The 16,278-nt window shown below is 46.0% G+C and overlaps 1 protein-coding gene across 5 annotated transcripts in view; it reads left to right on the top strand.

Annotated features, from left to right (window-relative positions):
* The first annotated feature begins 10,193 nt into the window (after positions 1–10,193).
* KY (kyphoscoliosis peptidase) overlaps positions 10,194–16,278 on the top strand; it is a 105,157-nt gene continuing 99,072 nt past the window's right edge. For 2 of the 5 annotated variants that reach the window (XM_077488643.1, XM_077488642.1), the window contains exon 1: positions 10,195–10,406. In XM_077488643.1, coding sequence (XP_077344769.1) covers positions 10,310–10,406 — 97 coding nt within the window. In that variant the 5' untranslated portion in view covers positions 10,195–10,309. Of the gene's footprint in view, positions 10,407–16,278 lie in introns of all 5 variants that reach the window. The other 3 variants (XM_077488645.1, XM_077488644.1, XM_077488646.1) reach the window with 2 other exon arrangements.

Below are 16,278 nucleotides of genomic sequence, written 5' to 3'. Positions count from 1 at the left end.
GTGTAGGGTCAAAAAATAATAAAAAGTATGGGACTTTAAATGAGGCAGGCTCAAACACAACATGAGAGTAAAATTTTTATTGTACATGAATGTCAAATTGTGTAACATTGTATATGACAAATAATTGATCGATGCATATGCAGAAATCTAGGAGCATACATAGCATACATATAAACAGGATGTAAAACATGATTGCCATAACAGGGAAACAATTGTACATATTTCATAAGTATGATGAAGATAGAACTAGTAATATACAGTTAAATTCATAGAAATATTGATAGAAATGTGAGGGGTTACATCCTCAAGAGCTTGGCATATTTCGTCGGTAAACCGACTCATCAGGAGCGGATGCTGAATATCTGTAAGTAATAGAAGATGTTCTAAATCAAAAAGCCCATGATATGGAAAGTATTATATGTAAAGAGGTTTATATAAAAGAGATAGATGGTCAAGTTCCCAAACTTACATCCCATTGGAATGTACATTTGCAGCACCCTGGGGAGCAGTATAGGTAACTTGGCTGCGTTGGGCCTAGCCTAGCAACAATTTGAGCAGTTAACATGACAGTGTGTGCAGGGTTACATCTGCAGTTTCTTGTAAATGGTCTTTGACCCGCTCACTACTCTCTGTCCCTCCTTCTGTAACTCTCTTGTGGCGGTTGGTTGGATGAACGGAGGGGGCCCTTTTTTGTAGATGACCGTCACAGATGGCAGCCGAAATGGTGAATACTTTAGCGCTTCTCTCCTGCAGTTCCCCAGTGGGTCTATATATATATATATATTTCTCTATTGTGCTGTTTGGGTACGTTTTCCTTTGGTGCACAATTTTTTCTTTGTAAAATATTGCCTCCGGTATTTTGGCTTAGGTCCTTGTCTTCTCTTGCAGACAACCAATTTGTATTGTGACGCTCTTCGTCCTGAAATTATGGAAAAATCACCGCCTTTAAGTGGCCAGCCCTTACGAACTAGGTATGTGTTGGTGAGGGGAGGGATTGAGGTACAGTTCCATTTGTTTGCATTTTTGATGCCATTTCCCCCCCTTCTGTTCTGCTTTAGCTCTTCTAGATCAGATCCACAGGATAAAGACCCTGCCAGGCCACAACACCATTCATCATCCAGATCCAGACGAGACTCTACACATGGATCTCACCACCAGAGGAGATGTTCACATTCCTCCTCCAGACACCGCTCCCACCACCATGATAGTCGCTCTAAACGCAGAGCCTGCTGGGGATGTGGGACTTGAGTCCTGGAGGGCAAGTCCTTATGTGATCAATGTTATGCCCGGGCAGTCAGGGAAAAGGAATCGGAAAGCCAGCGTATGGAATCCCTGGTGAAATGTGTAGTGCAGCAGTCCCTGAGGGACATGGACACTTCTCACACGCTGAATCAATCCACTACTTTGTCTGGCCCTCAGGCTGATGAGGCCCGTGATGATTCCTAGGTTAAGAGGATATCGGGGGCTTTGACTTTGCTATAGTCTCACCACTAATCAAAGCAATTAAGGAGGCCCTTAAGTGGGAAGACTCATCCACCCCTCCAGCAAAACAGAATTATTCAAACAGCTAGGGAAAGAACGTCCAAACTTTCCCCTTCTTACTTAGCTAAAGGATATTTTTGAGGAAGAATGGAGTAAGGTGGATAGAAAGTCTTCCATGACTAACAAAATATCCAGGTTGTATCCCTTCAAAATGGAAGAGGTAAAACCAGTGGCGGCTGGTGATACATTTTTTTGGGGGGAGCGCAAAGAATGCCCGAACCAGTTAGGACCCCCACCCCGACGAACCCTTCCCCCCCCCCCCCCGCTGGTCACTCACTCGCCCTCAATAGGGCCTACAGATAGTTGGATAAATAGACAGAGAAATTAGATAAATGGACACGTGGATAGATAGACACTGGGTAGGGGGGATGGAAGGGTGGATGGATAGATACTGGGTGGGAGGGAGGGATGGATCAATGGATGGATAGACACTGGGTGGGAGGGATGGATGGATAGATAAATAGATACTGGAGGGAGGGATGGATGGATACTTGGTGGGAGGGGATGGATGGATGGACACTGAGCGGGATGGATGGATGGACACCTAGCGGGATGGGTGGATGGACACTGAGCGGGATGAATGGATGGACACTGAGCGGGATGGATGGATGGACACTGAGTGGAATGGATGTATGGACAGTGAGTGGGAGGGATGGATGGATGGACAGTGAGTGGGAGGGATGGATGGATGGACAGTGAGTGAGTGAGATGGATGGATGGATGGATGGACAGTGATTGAGTGAGTGGGATGGATGGACAGTGAGTGAGTGGGATGGATGGACAGTGAGTGGGATGGATGGACAGTGAGTGATTGGGATGGGTGGACAGTGAGTGAGTGGGATGGATGGACAGTGAGTGAGTGGGATGGATGGATAGTGAGTGAGTGGGATGGATGGATAGTGAGTGAGTGGGATGGATGGACAGTGAGTGAGTGGGATGGATGGACAGTGAGTGAGTGGGATGGATGGACAGTGAGTGGGATGGATGGACAGTGAGTGGGATGGATGGACAGTGAGTGAGTGGGATGGATGGACAGTGAGTGAGTGGGATGGATGGACAGTGAGTGAGTGGGATGGATGGACAGAGAGTGGGTGGGATGGATGGACAGTGGGTGGGTGGGATGGATAGTGAGTGGGATTGATGGATAGTGAGTGGGATGGATGGACAATGAGTGAGTGGGATGGATGGACAGTGGGTGAGATGGATGGATAGTGAGTGAGTGAGTGGGATGGATGGATGGACGGACAGTGAGTGAGTGGGATGGATGGATGGACGGACAGTAAGTGAGTGGGATGGATGGATGGATGGATGGACAGTGAGTGGGATGGATGGACAGTGAGTGGGATGGATGGATGGACAGTGAGTGAGTGAGATGGATGGATGGACAGTGAGTGAGTGGGATGGATGGATGGACAGTGAGTAGGATGGATGGATGGACACACACATATCAGTGATGAGGACTTACATGTCTGTTAATGAGGCTCTGTCCTGAGCAGGAATCCATGGCTAGTGATTGGCAGCTGTGACTCCTCCTCTGCCCCATACACTGGCTGTGGTCTTATCTCTGTGTGTAGTCAGTCACACAAGGCTGGTCTCCTTATATATACAGGATGGGCTGTGTGTTTAACAAGAGCCTCCACTGACACTGCCAAACGATGACACAGCAACACCAGTGGAGATAATAGAAGCACTGAGGATCAGCACTTGTTAAACACACAGCCCGTGTGAAACCTCCTCATCCATCCATCCTGTAGAAATAAGGAGACCAGCCTTGTGTTGATCGTCAATGCTTCTATTATCTCCACTGGCTGTGTCTCGGTTTGGCAGTGTCAGTGGAATTATTCTGCTTTGCCCCCTCCTGTGGATTTCCTACTAGGTGCTTGTTGTTTTGTCTCTGACAGAGGCAAGTGAAGGAGTCCGCTCGGGCGCACTGGTCTGACACAGGAGAAATCCGGAAGTGACATACTAACTAGTCTGTCACTCAAAGCACACAGCTATAGTGATACTTTGGGCGCCGGGTGGATGCAGATCAGCACTTTTCATTGCGCCACAAGGCGGGTTAAAACCCTGCAAATGAAGCGCCGCGTCTACAATCTTGCGATTGCATTGAGGTGGCGCTTCTCATAGTGCACTGTGTCCGGCGCTCGAACACAGTGCACTTAAGCACTTCTTTTCATTTCTTTTTTTTTTAAAGGGCCATTTGAAGGAAAAAAAAATATATTTTTTCAATTTTTTTTTCATTTTTTTTATTTTTGTGACTGACTGCCTGGAGGGGGGGGGGGGGAGGCGGCGCCCGGGCGCCCCCTATGGATGGGCCGCCACTGGGTAAAACACCTAGATAACACTCCTCTTGTGGATGCAGCTTTAATGCTTCTGGCCAAACACGATACCCTCCCATTGGAAGATTCAGTGTCCTTAAAGGATGGTCTGGAGAGAGAGATTGACCAGGACCTTAAGAGGATTTATGGACTTGCTGGGATGGCCTGTAAACCGGCGTCGTTAGCACTTTATGGCTAAACCGGCTTTATGTCCAAGGCCATGGAAGCTTGGAACGAAAACATAGACTTCTTCCTTAAGGGCATTTCCGAGGAGCTGGCTAGGAGTTCGGCGGCAGCAGAACTGAAGCTTGCGGCAGTCTTCTTGGGGGAGGGTCCATTGACCTGATCCGTCTGCTGGCACGCGTTATGTTGTCGTCAGTTATGGCTAAGCGGGCCTTGTGGTTACGTCCCTGGCTTGCTGACCTGGTCTCCAAGCAAGCTTGGTGTAAAATTCCCTTTGAGGGATCTACATTATTTGGCAACAAACTAGACGACACTATAACGCATGCTACGGGTGGTAAGTCGGGCTTCCTTCCCCAGGACAGAAGGTTGCTGGGTCGGAAGAAACCCCAGTATAGAAAACGCAGCCCAGATCGTTCAAGAGATTCATGCTTCTACAAGCCTGGACGGGACTTCAGGAGGAATTGGTACAGAGGGCAGGCTTCCTTTCATAAGCCCCGTTAAGAGCCAGTCATCCAGTGGACGTGAGCCAACCAAGTCCTTCTGAGATTGCGCCCGCCTAGGCGGGTCGGGTGGAGGCCCGTCTATCCCTCTTCCGGCACATCTGGGTGGCCTCGATCTCGGACTACTGGGTATTCAGGACGGTCTCGTTGGGTCACAGATGGACCTTCTCCAGTACCCCTCCTCCCAGATTCGTGTCCACCCTACTCCCTTGCTCGGAAGAACAAAATCAAGTACTGTTTTCCTACGTGGATCTGTTAAAGGCTCAAGGTGCAGTAGTTCAGGTACCAAAGGAAGAGTTGTTTCAGGGGGTCTACTTCCCTCTTTTCTTGGTTCAAAAGAAAAGCGGCTCTTGGCACCTGGTGATAGACCTATCTAAACAAATTCATAGAGTACGGGAAATTCAAGATGTAAACTATTCAGCGAGCCATTCAACCAGGGGACTGGATGGTTTCGATCGACTTAAAGGACGCTTACTTCTACGTCCCGGTAGAAAAGGATTTTCAAAAATTTCTAAGATTCCATGTTGGACAGGACCATCTACAACTTATTTGCCCCCCCTTCGGGTTGACGACCTCTCCCCGGGTTTTTTCAAAGGTTCTCCTGGCCGTAGTGGCTCTTATTAGGTTAAAAGGCGTTTGACTGTACCATTACCTGGATGACCTGCTGGTTCTGTCCCAAGACAGAAAACAGTTGCTGGAACATCGGGAGCATGTGATTTCTACTCTGTCCAGTTTCGGGTGGCTCCTGAACTTGGCAAAAAGTCATCTAGAGCCAGCCCAACGTCTAATATATTTAGGAGCCCAGTTCGACACTTTGCAGAGTACTATCTCTCTTCTGGTGGAAAAAATTCCAATGATACGAGAAAGGGTCTCTCGGGCCCTACACAATCAGCATCTAAAAGCTTCTCAGTGCCTCAAGATCATAGGTACGATGGTCTCAACGACTCTGATGGTAAAATGGGCCTTGTGGAGGTTAAGCCCTTTCCAGGCGGGTTTTCTCAGGCAGTGGAAGTCAGGAGACAAAAGTCAAAGCATACACATAACCACAAAATGAGGGACAGCCTCTTTTGGTGGCTCCAGCGCAAGAATCTGTTGAACTGTCACTCCATCATTCCCATCTCTTGGGTCATGGTCACGACCGACGCCAGTGGGACCAGTTGGGGGGCTCTCTGTGGATCGAAGCTTATGGAGGGCAAGTGGGATGCATGTCTGCCTGTTCCGGGTTCGAATGTCCTAGAACTCCGAGCAGCCTGGTGCACTCTCCAGCACTTCTCTCATCTTCTGAAGGGGAAATCTGTGTTATTAAGGATGGACAACACCACAGCAGTCTCCTATGTGAAAAGGCAAGGGGGCACTCGGAGCTCTACTCTTCTCCGGGAAGTCAAACCCATCCTATCATGGGCACAGAAGAACCTGGTGAACATCTCAGCGATTTTTATCCCAGGGGTTCAGAATTCTCAAGCGGATTTTATGTCGCATACTCAGCTGGACAAAAACGAGTGGTCCCTTCATGTTCAAACTTTCAAGTGGATTCTGTCACTGGGGGTCAATCCTGAGGTACATCTATTCGCCTCTCCCTGCAATTTCAAGATGGAGAAATTCTACACGCTGCAGTCAGACCTTCGGGACGGATGCACTGACGGACCACTGACGGACCAATGGAGGTTCAGGAGGGCGTATGCCTTCCCTCCACTTCCAGTGATCCTCAGATTCCTTCAGAGGCTCTGAGTGGAAGCAGTAAAGGTCGTGACAGTAGCTCCCTATTTGCCCAACAGTCCTTGGTTTCCCCTCCTGGTCCAACTCAGTGTTCGGGATCCGATACCTCTCCCTCTCAGGCCGAACCTTCTCTCTCAGGGTGCAGTCCTGCACCCTTGCCTGGCAATTCTGAGACTGACGGTCTGGTTCTTGAGAGGAAGAGGCTAGAATCTATTGGGTGTGCCTCAAGAGTAATTTCCACCCTCATGAGCTCAAGGAGGTTGAGCACAAACAAGGTTTATGGCAGAATCTGGACCAAATTTGCAGATTTTTGTTCATCCACGAATCGATCTTTTGAACATCCAGGAGTCCAGGACATTCTGCTTGCAGACTGCTCTTGATCTTCCTTTATCCATAAGTTCTCTTAGGGTGCAAGTATCGGCTCTATCGGCCTTCTCCGGTACGTCTTGGGCAGTTCATCCATTGATCCATCAGTTCTTCCGGGGAGCATCAAGACCTAAACCCCAAAGAAAGCCTAGATTTCCCAAGTGGGATCTTTCCCTTATCCTGGATTCAATCTCTGGTTTAAGTACGTCGGGCCATCCCCGCTTTCTGTTAAGGACTTTTCAGCAAAAGTTGCTTTTTTTAGTTGCGGTCACTTCAGCCAAGAGGGTCTCAGAAATTGGATCCTTGGGCTTCGAAGAACCTTTTTTGACATTCTTCCCGGACTGAGTAGTCCTCATTCCCATGCTGGGGTCTAACCCAAAAGGTAACTTCTGTGTTTCATCAGAATCAAGAAATCGTCTTGCCTACCTTCAGGTCACCGGGTTCTAATGATGTTCATCCTCTAGAAGTTGGGGAAGCCCTGAAGGAATATCTTCTAATCACTTCCCCCTTCAGGCGTTCAGATCATCTCTTTATTCTGCACTCAGGTAGCAACAAGGGGAATAAAGCTTCAACCAGGACGCTGGCCACCTGGATTGTAAGAACCATACAACAAGCATATAGGGCTAAGGGCTTGGCTCCTCCAGAGGCAGTGACGGCACACTCTACCAGGGGAATGGCAGCCTCGTGGGCGGCGGCCCGACATGCGGCTCCTGACACCATCTGCAAGGCGGCTTCTTGGTCCTCTATTAATACGTTCATGTTGCATTATTGTATTGAACCTGCTTCTCTATCCTCTGTGAATTTTGGTTTAAAGATCCTATCGGCTGATAGATCAAATTAAATGTTTTTCTGTTTAAGCATACCCACCCATGTGGTCGGCTATTTATTTCCCACACGTAGGCTGCCATGGAGTCTGTCAGGACAAGGAAAATTGATTATCAAATACTTACCGTAATTTTCCTTTCCTGATGGACTCCATGGCAGATGGAGTTCCCACCCATGAGTCATATGAGTAGGCTAGTTACGGAACACTGTATGGAGGGGTAAGTGTTCATTTATGGGAATGGGGTCCTATAGCATTGGAGAGGAGGCAGGGTTAACCCACACGTAGGCTGCCATGGAGTCCATCAGGAAAGGAGTAACTATTTGATAATAAATTTTCCCTTTTTAACGTCCAATGTGCACGAGGCCTTAAAATGATAAAAGTCACAGGTGTTTCAGCTGATGACGGATCATCTTGCTCATTACAAATGGCAGTTAAAGGGAGATCAGATTCTAGTTTTCCTGTTGTGATGTTACTAACAACGGGCAGAGGTTGATGGCGGGTGCTCACACATGTTGGAGAAATAAATGTAATGGTTACAGAGTTCCTTATAAATGAAAAAAAAAACTAAAACAGGACTTGAAACCAATGGCTATGGTGTAATGCATTTAGGTAAACTAGATGTAAACCGGAACTGAATGACATTGCATGTGCTAGAGAACAGTGTATCATAAAGAATTGCCATTTATCAAATACGATACTATTTTCACCTTTTTTTTACCCTATCATGCACTTGCATCACCTTTGCACCCAATACCTGTCTACATGCATGCACTGCGGCAATGGCAGCTTGGCATTTTTCATGGTGGGTGCTTTGGCGGGGTGACAGGGATGGAGCGTTGTCATAATATAACAGGAAGTGCTTATATTAGGGAACGTGAACCTTCATGGTACAATCATTAATTTATATTAATGAAAGCTGCTGATTTAACCACTTGATCACTGCTCTGAGTAAGGGGCCAATGACAGCTGATCACGTGTATAAACAAAAGCTCAGTAATGGGCTTTTTTTTTCCTCACGCTGACAGCGCAAGGAGAAAAAAAAGCCGATTACCAGCTTACGCTCAAGGGAAATTGGTCTTGAAGAGGAAGGAGGCACATCTGCCTCCTCCTCTGTGCCTCTAAGTGCCACCTGCCATTGCCCACAGTGCCCATCACTGCCACCCATCAATGCCCACAAGTGCCATCTATAAATGCCCACAAGTGCCACTTATCAATGCCCACCAGTGGTGCCAGTCAGTGCCTCCTCAGTGCCACCTAGCAGTGCTGCCTATCAGTGCCCATCACTGCCACCCATCAGTGCCCATCACTACCAGCTATCAGTGCCACCTATTAGTGCCACTTATCAGTGCCCACCAATGCCACCTATCAATGCCCTTCAGTGCCACCCATCAGTGTCACCTCTGTGCCACCTCTCAGTGCCTCATATCAGTGCCGCCTATCAGTGCTGACTATCAGTGCCGCACCCTATCGGTGTCCATCAGTGAAGCCCATCAGTGCAGCCTCATCAGCGTACATCAATGAAGGAGAAAAATGACCTGCAACATTTTATAACAAAATATAAAAAGATATAATTTTTTTTAAATTCAGTCTTTTTAAAACTTTTTAACAAAAAATTAAAACCGCAGAAGTTATCAAATACCACTAAAAGAAAGCTCTATTTGTGGGGAAAAAATTATAAAAATTTAATTTGGGTACAGTGTTGTATGACGGTTGAATTGTCATTCAAAATGCGACAGCGCTGAAAGCTGAAAATTGGTCTGGACAGGAGGGGGGTTTAAGTGCCTAGTAAGCAAGTTGTTAAAAAGGGAAAAAATTACTTTTGAAATTACTTTATCATGTTAAAGTTTACATGATATTTTAGTGATTCCTGTTACATATACTTTAATTATTTTTGTTGTAAAATGTGCGAAGGTACAGGAAGTTAGATAATAACTGGTGTAAATTTAAGATTGTGTATTCTTTTTTTTTTTCTAAGGCTGCTTTCACACTGGGGCGGTATTCAGGCGTTACAGCGCTAAAAATAGCGCCTGTGTAGCGCCTGAAAAAAACCGGCCCCTTTCCCTCCAGTGTGAAAGCCGGAGGGCTTTCACACTGGAGCGATGCGCTGGCAGGACGGTGAAAAAAGTCCTGCTAGCCGTATCTTTGGAGCGGTGAAGGAGCATTGTATTCACCGCTCCTATACCGCTCCTACCCATTGAAATCAATGGGACACCGCGGCAATACCGCCGGCAAAGCGCCGATGCAGCGGCGCTTTGCGGGCGGGTTTAACCCTTTTTCGGCCGCTAGCGGGGGTTTAAAACCACCCCGCTAGCGCCCGCAGACCGCTGCTAAAACGACGGTAAAGCGCCGCTAAAAATAGCGGCACTTTACCGCTGACGCCGCTCCCGCCCCAGTGTGAAAGCAGCCTTATAAGAAAATGTCAATACTGTAAGCCAGTGTTTCTCAACTCTAGCCCTCAAGGTGCCCCAGCAGGTCATGTTTTCAGGATTTCCCTCAGATGAAACAGCTGTGGTAATTACTAAGGCAGTGAAACTGATCAAATCACCTGTGCAAAATAATCAAAAGCCTGAAAACATGACCTGTTGGGGCGCCTTGAGGACTGGAGTTGAGAAACACTGCTGTAAGCTTTTACAATGTTACTCAACATTTTATCTTGCATTGGGGTTATCTGTACTGGGGCTGTAAACGATGATGTCTAGGAAGTGAACAATTTATCCAAAGGTCATTTTATTGGTTTTGTGTCTGCACAGTGTTTCAAGAATATCATATCTATACATAAACCTGAACTATGGTTTAAACTGTTAGTAGGAATATAGATAGAAAGGAGAAACTAGAGTTACAGCTGGGTGACAAACACCATGGCACTACATCAACGTCTCAAGCCGTGGCAGAACGTATTACTTGGAATCCTTTGCTTCCCTCTGCTGCCATTTTACCTGTGTATCTACTGTCTATGTGAGTACTTTATATTTCTTGTTTTTTATGTATGTGATTCAGGGCCAGATTTTCATCATTAGAGGCTGTAGGCACAACGTTTTGGCACTCTCAGAATAATCTTGTGGTAGAATATACCCTTTTACAGAGCATTGTTGTGTTTTACTGCTACTAAACTTGCTAAGAATATTGTGTTTTACTTACTGTGTCCTAACTACATTGATCGTCCGTTTTTTTTGCACACTAGTCTCATGTCAGAAATGAAGAGATTATGGAATGTCAAAGTTTTACAATGCCCCATGGGATGCGTAGTTTCGCAACAGCTGGAGGGCCATAGTTTGAGGATCCATGTACTAGGCCTTAGAATATAGGGGGTTATTTACGAAAGGCAAATCCATTTTGCACTACAAGTGCACTTGGAAGTGCAGTCACTTTAAATCTGAGGAGTAAATATGAAATGAGTGGAAGCTCTGCTGATTTTATCATCAAATCATGTGCAAGCTAAAATGCTGTTTTTTATTTTCCTTGCATGTCCCCGTCAGATCTACAGCGACTGCACTTTCAAGTGCACTTGCAGTGCAAAGTGGATTTGCTTTTCGTAAATAACTCCGGTTGTGTTTTATTGGTGCTACTCCGACTTAAATATTTTGACACTGTAAATATGCTTATGTCTATAGGTACAGTATATGTCTACTGTGCCCAGTGGTGAAAACAGAGGACAGCTGTTTTTTTTTTTTCTATAATGTTCCATTTTTTATTTTTAGAAAGTGACATTTGTTAAATTCTTCTTGTTAAAAGAACCAAACTGTTAAAGAGAAGTGTAGAAGGGGAAAAAAAGAAAAAAAACAATATAAATTGTTCAAGGTGTTCAACTGTTGAAGTTTGTTTTTGTTTTTATTCCATTTACAGCTCTGCACGTCAATGAATCACTGATGTTGTTTGAAAGTTTCTAGTAAAACAAATCCACTACTTTTTATTTTATTTTTTTTTAAATATTAGTCCCTTTTGGGGAGATATTAATTCACTTAAAGTGTTTGTTAACCCAAAATAAAAAATACAGATCCTGTCCCTTAAAGCAGATTAAACACCACAGTGTTTGCATAATCTTTGTAATCTGCCCCTCTCTAAACTGTAAAAAACACCTGCCTGAACCTGCCACTTCCTGTATCTCCCTCTCTGCGCTGACCACGTAAATCAGGGCTGCTGAGCCCTGACCACTGTGGTCAGCATACATCCCTTTGTCATCCGCAGCTGTCCTCTCTGCTCTCCTTTCTCCCCCTCACCCACTCCCTCCTCTCTGCCTGTCAGTTCCATGTCTGTGTCTCTGTCTCCACCCCACCCCCCATCCCCGTCGCTATTAGTACAAATAAATGAACATTGTAAATACAGATTTAACGTGATCTTTAGGCTGGTCATGTGACTCTTGGCCGGTTTCTAGGGCTATGTCAGGAGAGGCTGAGCGGTCATGTGATCAGACGTCAGAGGGAGATCTCTGCCCTTCCTGCAGAAGCCATCCATCGGATATATACAGTGGCCACGAGTCACGTGACCAGCCTGAAGATCGTTCTAAACAGGTAGGTTCTAGAGTAAGTATTTTGTGAGGGTAATAGTCAGTGCAGGTAAATTTGGGCAGGCCTATGCTCCAGGCTAGGCCTGCTTGTTTTGATCTGAGGGGCAGGGAATGGTTAGTGCAGCAGTGGATGGGACCACCTGTGCTTTAGTTCTGAGGCGCCTCCCCTGCTTCCTGGAAGAATGATCTGGAAGAGGGGCAGGGCCTAGGACTGGATAGGCAGGCAGCTTATGTGAGGAGCTGTGACCAATCCCCAACTGGAATTGGCAGGGGGCAGGCCTCCCATGTAAGCTGGGGTAACAGCTCACTGGAGGAGGGGTTGTCAGCCGGGAGACGTGGAGAATGAAGTAGTAGGCAGCAGCAAGGGCTAATCCCCATCTGGGAGGGTGAGGCCTAGCAGAGGAGCCCGGGGGAGCTGGGAGGGAGCTTCATCTTTACACAGTCATGGATGAAGTGTTCTGGTACAGAGGGGCTGGAAAAGCTTCCGGAACATGTGCCCAGTTAAAGTTATCCATCCATCATCCACAGTGGAGTTCTGGATGATGCATGCCAGGGGAGCTGGGTGTGAGGCCAGAGGAGAGACTGTGGGGGGAGTGTCAAATCGCTGTGGTCTGAGGGCGCAGGATTTGCAGGCTGGACTAGCTGGGAGCAGTAGTCCACCAATCGGCAAGCCGCGGAGAGTTACTGCAGACCCCTGGCCTAGTAACAGTGCAACCAATTCTAGCCAGCAACTGAAACTGTTCAGAGTGGTCTCTTTTGTCAAGAGAGGATGATGTGACAGGAAAAGTAATGATCTACAGTGGAAGTTTGTGCAGGAGGGTGGAAGTCCTGAGAGCAATAGTCTGCAGGCGATACGCAGAGGAGGAGTAATAGTCTGCATGGTGTTATGCAGGGGAAGTGCCTGTAGATATTATGTGTACATCAGTACTTCACGGCTCAATCTTTCATTCTAATTCTTAAATATGATGGCAAGGCAATTGTTCTATGGGCATCCCATATTTCCTTTCTCCAACCAAGTTATATTTCCCAATAAACAAAACAGAACAACGCAATGACTGTTCATTGTCTCAGAAGTGATATATGAAGTTCTGGCAGCAGGGAGACATGGTGGATGTTAGTTACTAGTAGCAACCAAGCGCTACACAGGTATTTACAACACTTGTTTTTATAAAAGACTTCTACAGTGTTCTATGCCAGGCTCTAGTAAAGGGGCTGGTATTGAGTGTTATATCTGAGTTAAAAAACACTTTAAATGAGATTAGAAATAAGGGGACATCTCAGCATAAGTCCACAGACAGCAAAAAAGCTGCCTGAGCTTCTCACCCGTCTCCTCACCTCTTGTCCCAGATGGCACCAGTCACCCATGTTCTGGGTTGACTTTAAAGTGGAACTTTAGTCAGAAAATTAAGTCTTGCTGGATCACTTCAGGCTAGCCCCTTTTGCAGGTATAGCTATGTAAAACATAAAAAAAATCAGTACCTATACTGTATAAAATCCCGTAATACACTGTCTCACCTGCTCTGCACTGTGCCAAATTTGTAGAGGCTGTTTTATTGACCGCCTAAAGATTCACTGCTGTTCAGGGGCTCTGGGCTTTAGCAAAATTGTAGCCTTCAGTAACAAACGCTGGAGGCAATTTACAGCACACACTAAATTTGGTAGCATGATTATTAATGTGGAATGTATATTCCTTGCTGAAGAACATTATTTTTCATCAAGCTGTTATGGGTAAAGTTCCACTACAGCTATAGAGCTGTCGTCCAGTTTTTTGAGGCCATATGACGCGCCTGCCACACCCTGCAGCGGGGGTGTCCTCTGGACGCTGCTAATCACAGATTGAGATAAAGTGCCAATCAATGGCTCTTTACCACATGATCAACTGTGTCCAATCACAGCTGGTCACAGAGGTAAACAGAAGCCGGCTATCAGCACTCTTTACCGAGAAGAAGAGAGCTGATAACCTTCTTTTGTAAAAGGGACATGTACACTGATTATCAGGGAACAGATTATCAGTGTCATGAATATCAGTGCAGTCCCAACAGTGCCCACTAGTGCTACATATCAGTGCCCACCAATGCTGCCAATCAGTGTCACCTATCAGTGCCCATCAATGCCCATCAGTGCCGCATCATCAGTGCCCATCAGTGCAGCCTATCAGTGAAAGAGAAAATTTACCAGTTTGCTAAATTTTATAGTAAACTATGAAAAAGTTTCAAAAGTAGTTCCTGTACTACTTTTGGCGATTTCGGCGGGAGATTTGTATAGACATCTGTACATGAACCTGCACAGATGTCTGTCAAATCGCCCCCGAAGTCAGACTGCATTGCCGGGTTGAAATCGTGCAAGTTCAGCTGAACTCCAAAGATTTCTAACCAGAAGCAATGTGATTCTAGGCTAAAACCTGGAAGCTGATTGGTTTCAATGCACAGCTGCACCAGATTTTGCAGTCTTCGGTTTTAGTAAGACCCCTTTCACACTGGGGCGTTTTTCAGGTGCTTTAGCGTTAAAAAAAGTGCCTGTAAAGCGCTTGAAAGAAGCCGCAACTGCAATCCCAATGTAAAAGCCCGAGTGCTTTCACACTGAGATCCCTTTCACACTGGGGCGTTTTTCAGGCGCTTAACCACTTACAGACCGGACCATTTTGCTGGTCAAAGACCAGACCACTTTTTGCGATTCGGCACTGCGTCGCTTTAACTGACAATTGCGCGGTCGTGCGACATGGCTCCCAAACAAAATTGACGTCCTTTTTTTTCCCACAAATAGAGCTTTCTTTTGGTGGTATTTGATCACCCCTGCGGTTTTTATTTTTTGCGCTATAAGCAAAAATAGAGCGACAATTTTGAAAAAAACACATTATTTTTTACTTTTTGTTATAATAAATATCCCCCAAAAATATATAAAAAAACTTTTTTTTCCCTCAGTTTAGGCCGATACGTATTCTTCTACATATTTTTGGTAAAAAAATCACAATAAGCGATTATTGATTGGTTTGAGCAAAAGTTATAGTGTTTACAAAATAGGGATAGTTTTATAGCATTTTTATTAATAATTTTTTTTTTTTTTTTTTTTACTAGTAATGGCGGCGATCAGCGATTTTTATTGTGACTGCGACATTGTGGAGGACCCATCGGACATTTTTGACACATTTTTGGGACCATTGTCATTTATACAGTAATCACTGCTATATAAATGCAGTGATTCCTGTGTAAATGACACTGGCAGTGAAGGGGTTAACCAGTGGGTGGCAGTGTAGGGGTTAAGTGTTCCTAGGGGTGTGTTACTAACTGTGGGGGGGTTGGGCTTTCATTTAGTGAACACTGATCTCTGCTCCAATCACATGGAGCAGAAATTAGCATCACTAGTTGCTAGGCAGAATGGAGAAATGCTGTTTACACTGCATTTCCTCCATTCAGCCGTCCCGTGAGACAATCGCGGGGATGCCCGCGGCGATTGAGCCCGCGGGTCCCGCGACCGGACTCACGGGGGTCCCGATGGCAGGGCGGCATTGAATATTGGACGTATGCCTGCCCGTGCCATTCTGTCGACGTACATCGTCGTGCGCTGGTCGGGAAGTGGTTAAGCTTTAAAAAATGCACAGGTAAAGTGCCTGAAAGAAGCCGCAACTGCAATCCCAATGTAAAAGCCAGAGTGCTTTCACACTGAGGCGCTGCGCTGGCAGGGTGTCAAAAAAAAGTCCTGCAAGCAGCTTCTTTGCAGCGCATTGGAATGGTGAATACAACATTTCTAAAGCGCCCCTTCCCATTGAAATCAATGGAAAGCGCCTGCAAAACGCTTTTGGCAGCAGCCTTTTGCGGGCACTTTTAACCCTTTATTTGGCCACTAGCAGGGGTTAAAAGTGCTCAAACGCTGGTAAAGCACTGCTAGTTTAAGCGGTGCTTTACAAGTGTTTTTCGGGCACTGAGATTGTGAAAGGGCTCTTAAAGCACTTGGGCTTTTACATTGGGACTGCAGATGAGGCTTCTTTCAAGCGCTTCACAGGTGCTTTTTTTTAACGCTAAAGCACCTGAAAAACGCCCCAGTGTGAAAGGGGTCTAAATCAACCCCATTGTGTTCTTGATGCCTGGCAAACACTGGTGCATTGAGTATTCACCCTGCACTTCAGCAAGTTCTTTAACATTGTATTCTAGTCTTCCCTGTGATGGGCACTGAATTATGGAGACCATAGAGAAGTCTGGTTCACATTAGTTTATGTGGTCTCTAGTGCATAGTGCAAGTCGTAATTCAAATGAACATGTTTCTTTGAAGAAACCCCACAAGACACTTGCTTTCCTCTTACCTGGCAACTTTCAAAATGGGGTGAAA

The sequence above is a fragment of the Lithobates pipiens genome, unplaced genomic scaffold (assembly GCF_037356315.1).
Source record: "Lithobates pipiens isolate NorthernLeopardFrog02 unplaced genomic scaffold, aLitPip1_a1.2 Scaffold_18, whole genome shotgun sequence".
NCBI classification, from domain to species: domain Eukaryota; kingdom Metazoa; phylum Chordata; class Amphibia; order Anura; family Ranidae; genus Lithobates; species Lithobates pipiens.
Note: the sequence above shows the minus strand (reverse complement) of the source record. Positions and strands in the feature narration are given on the sequence as shown.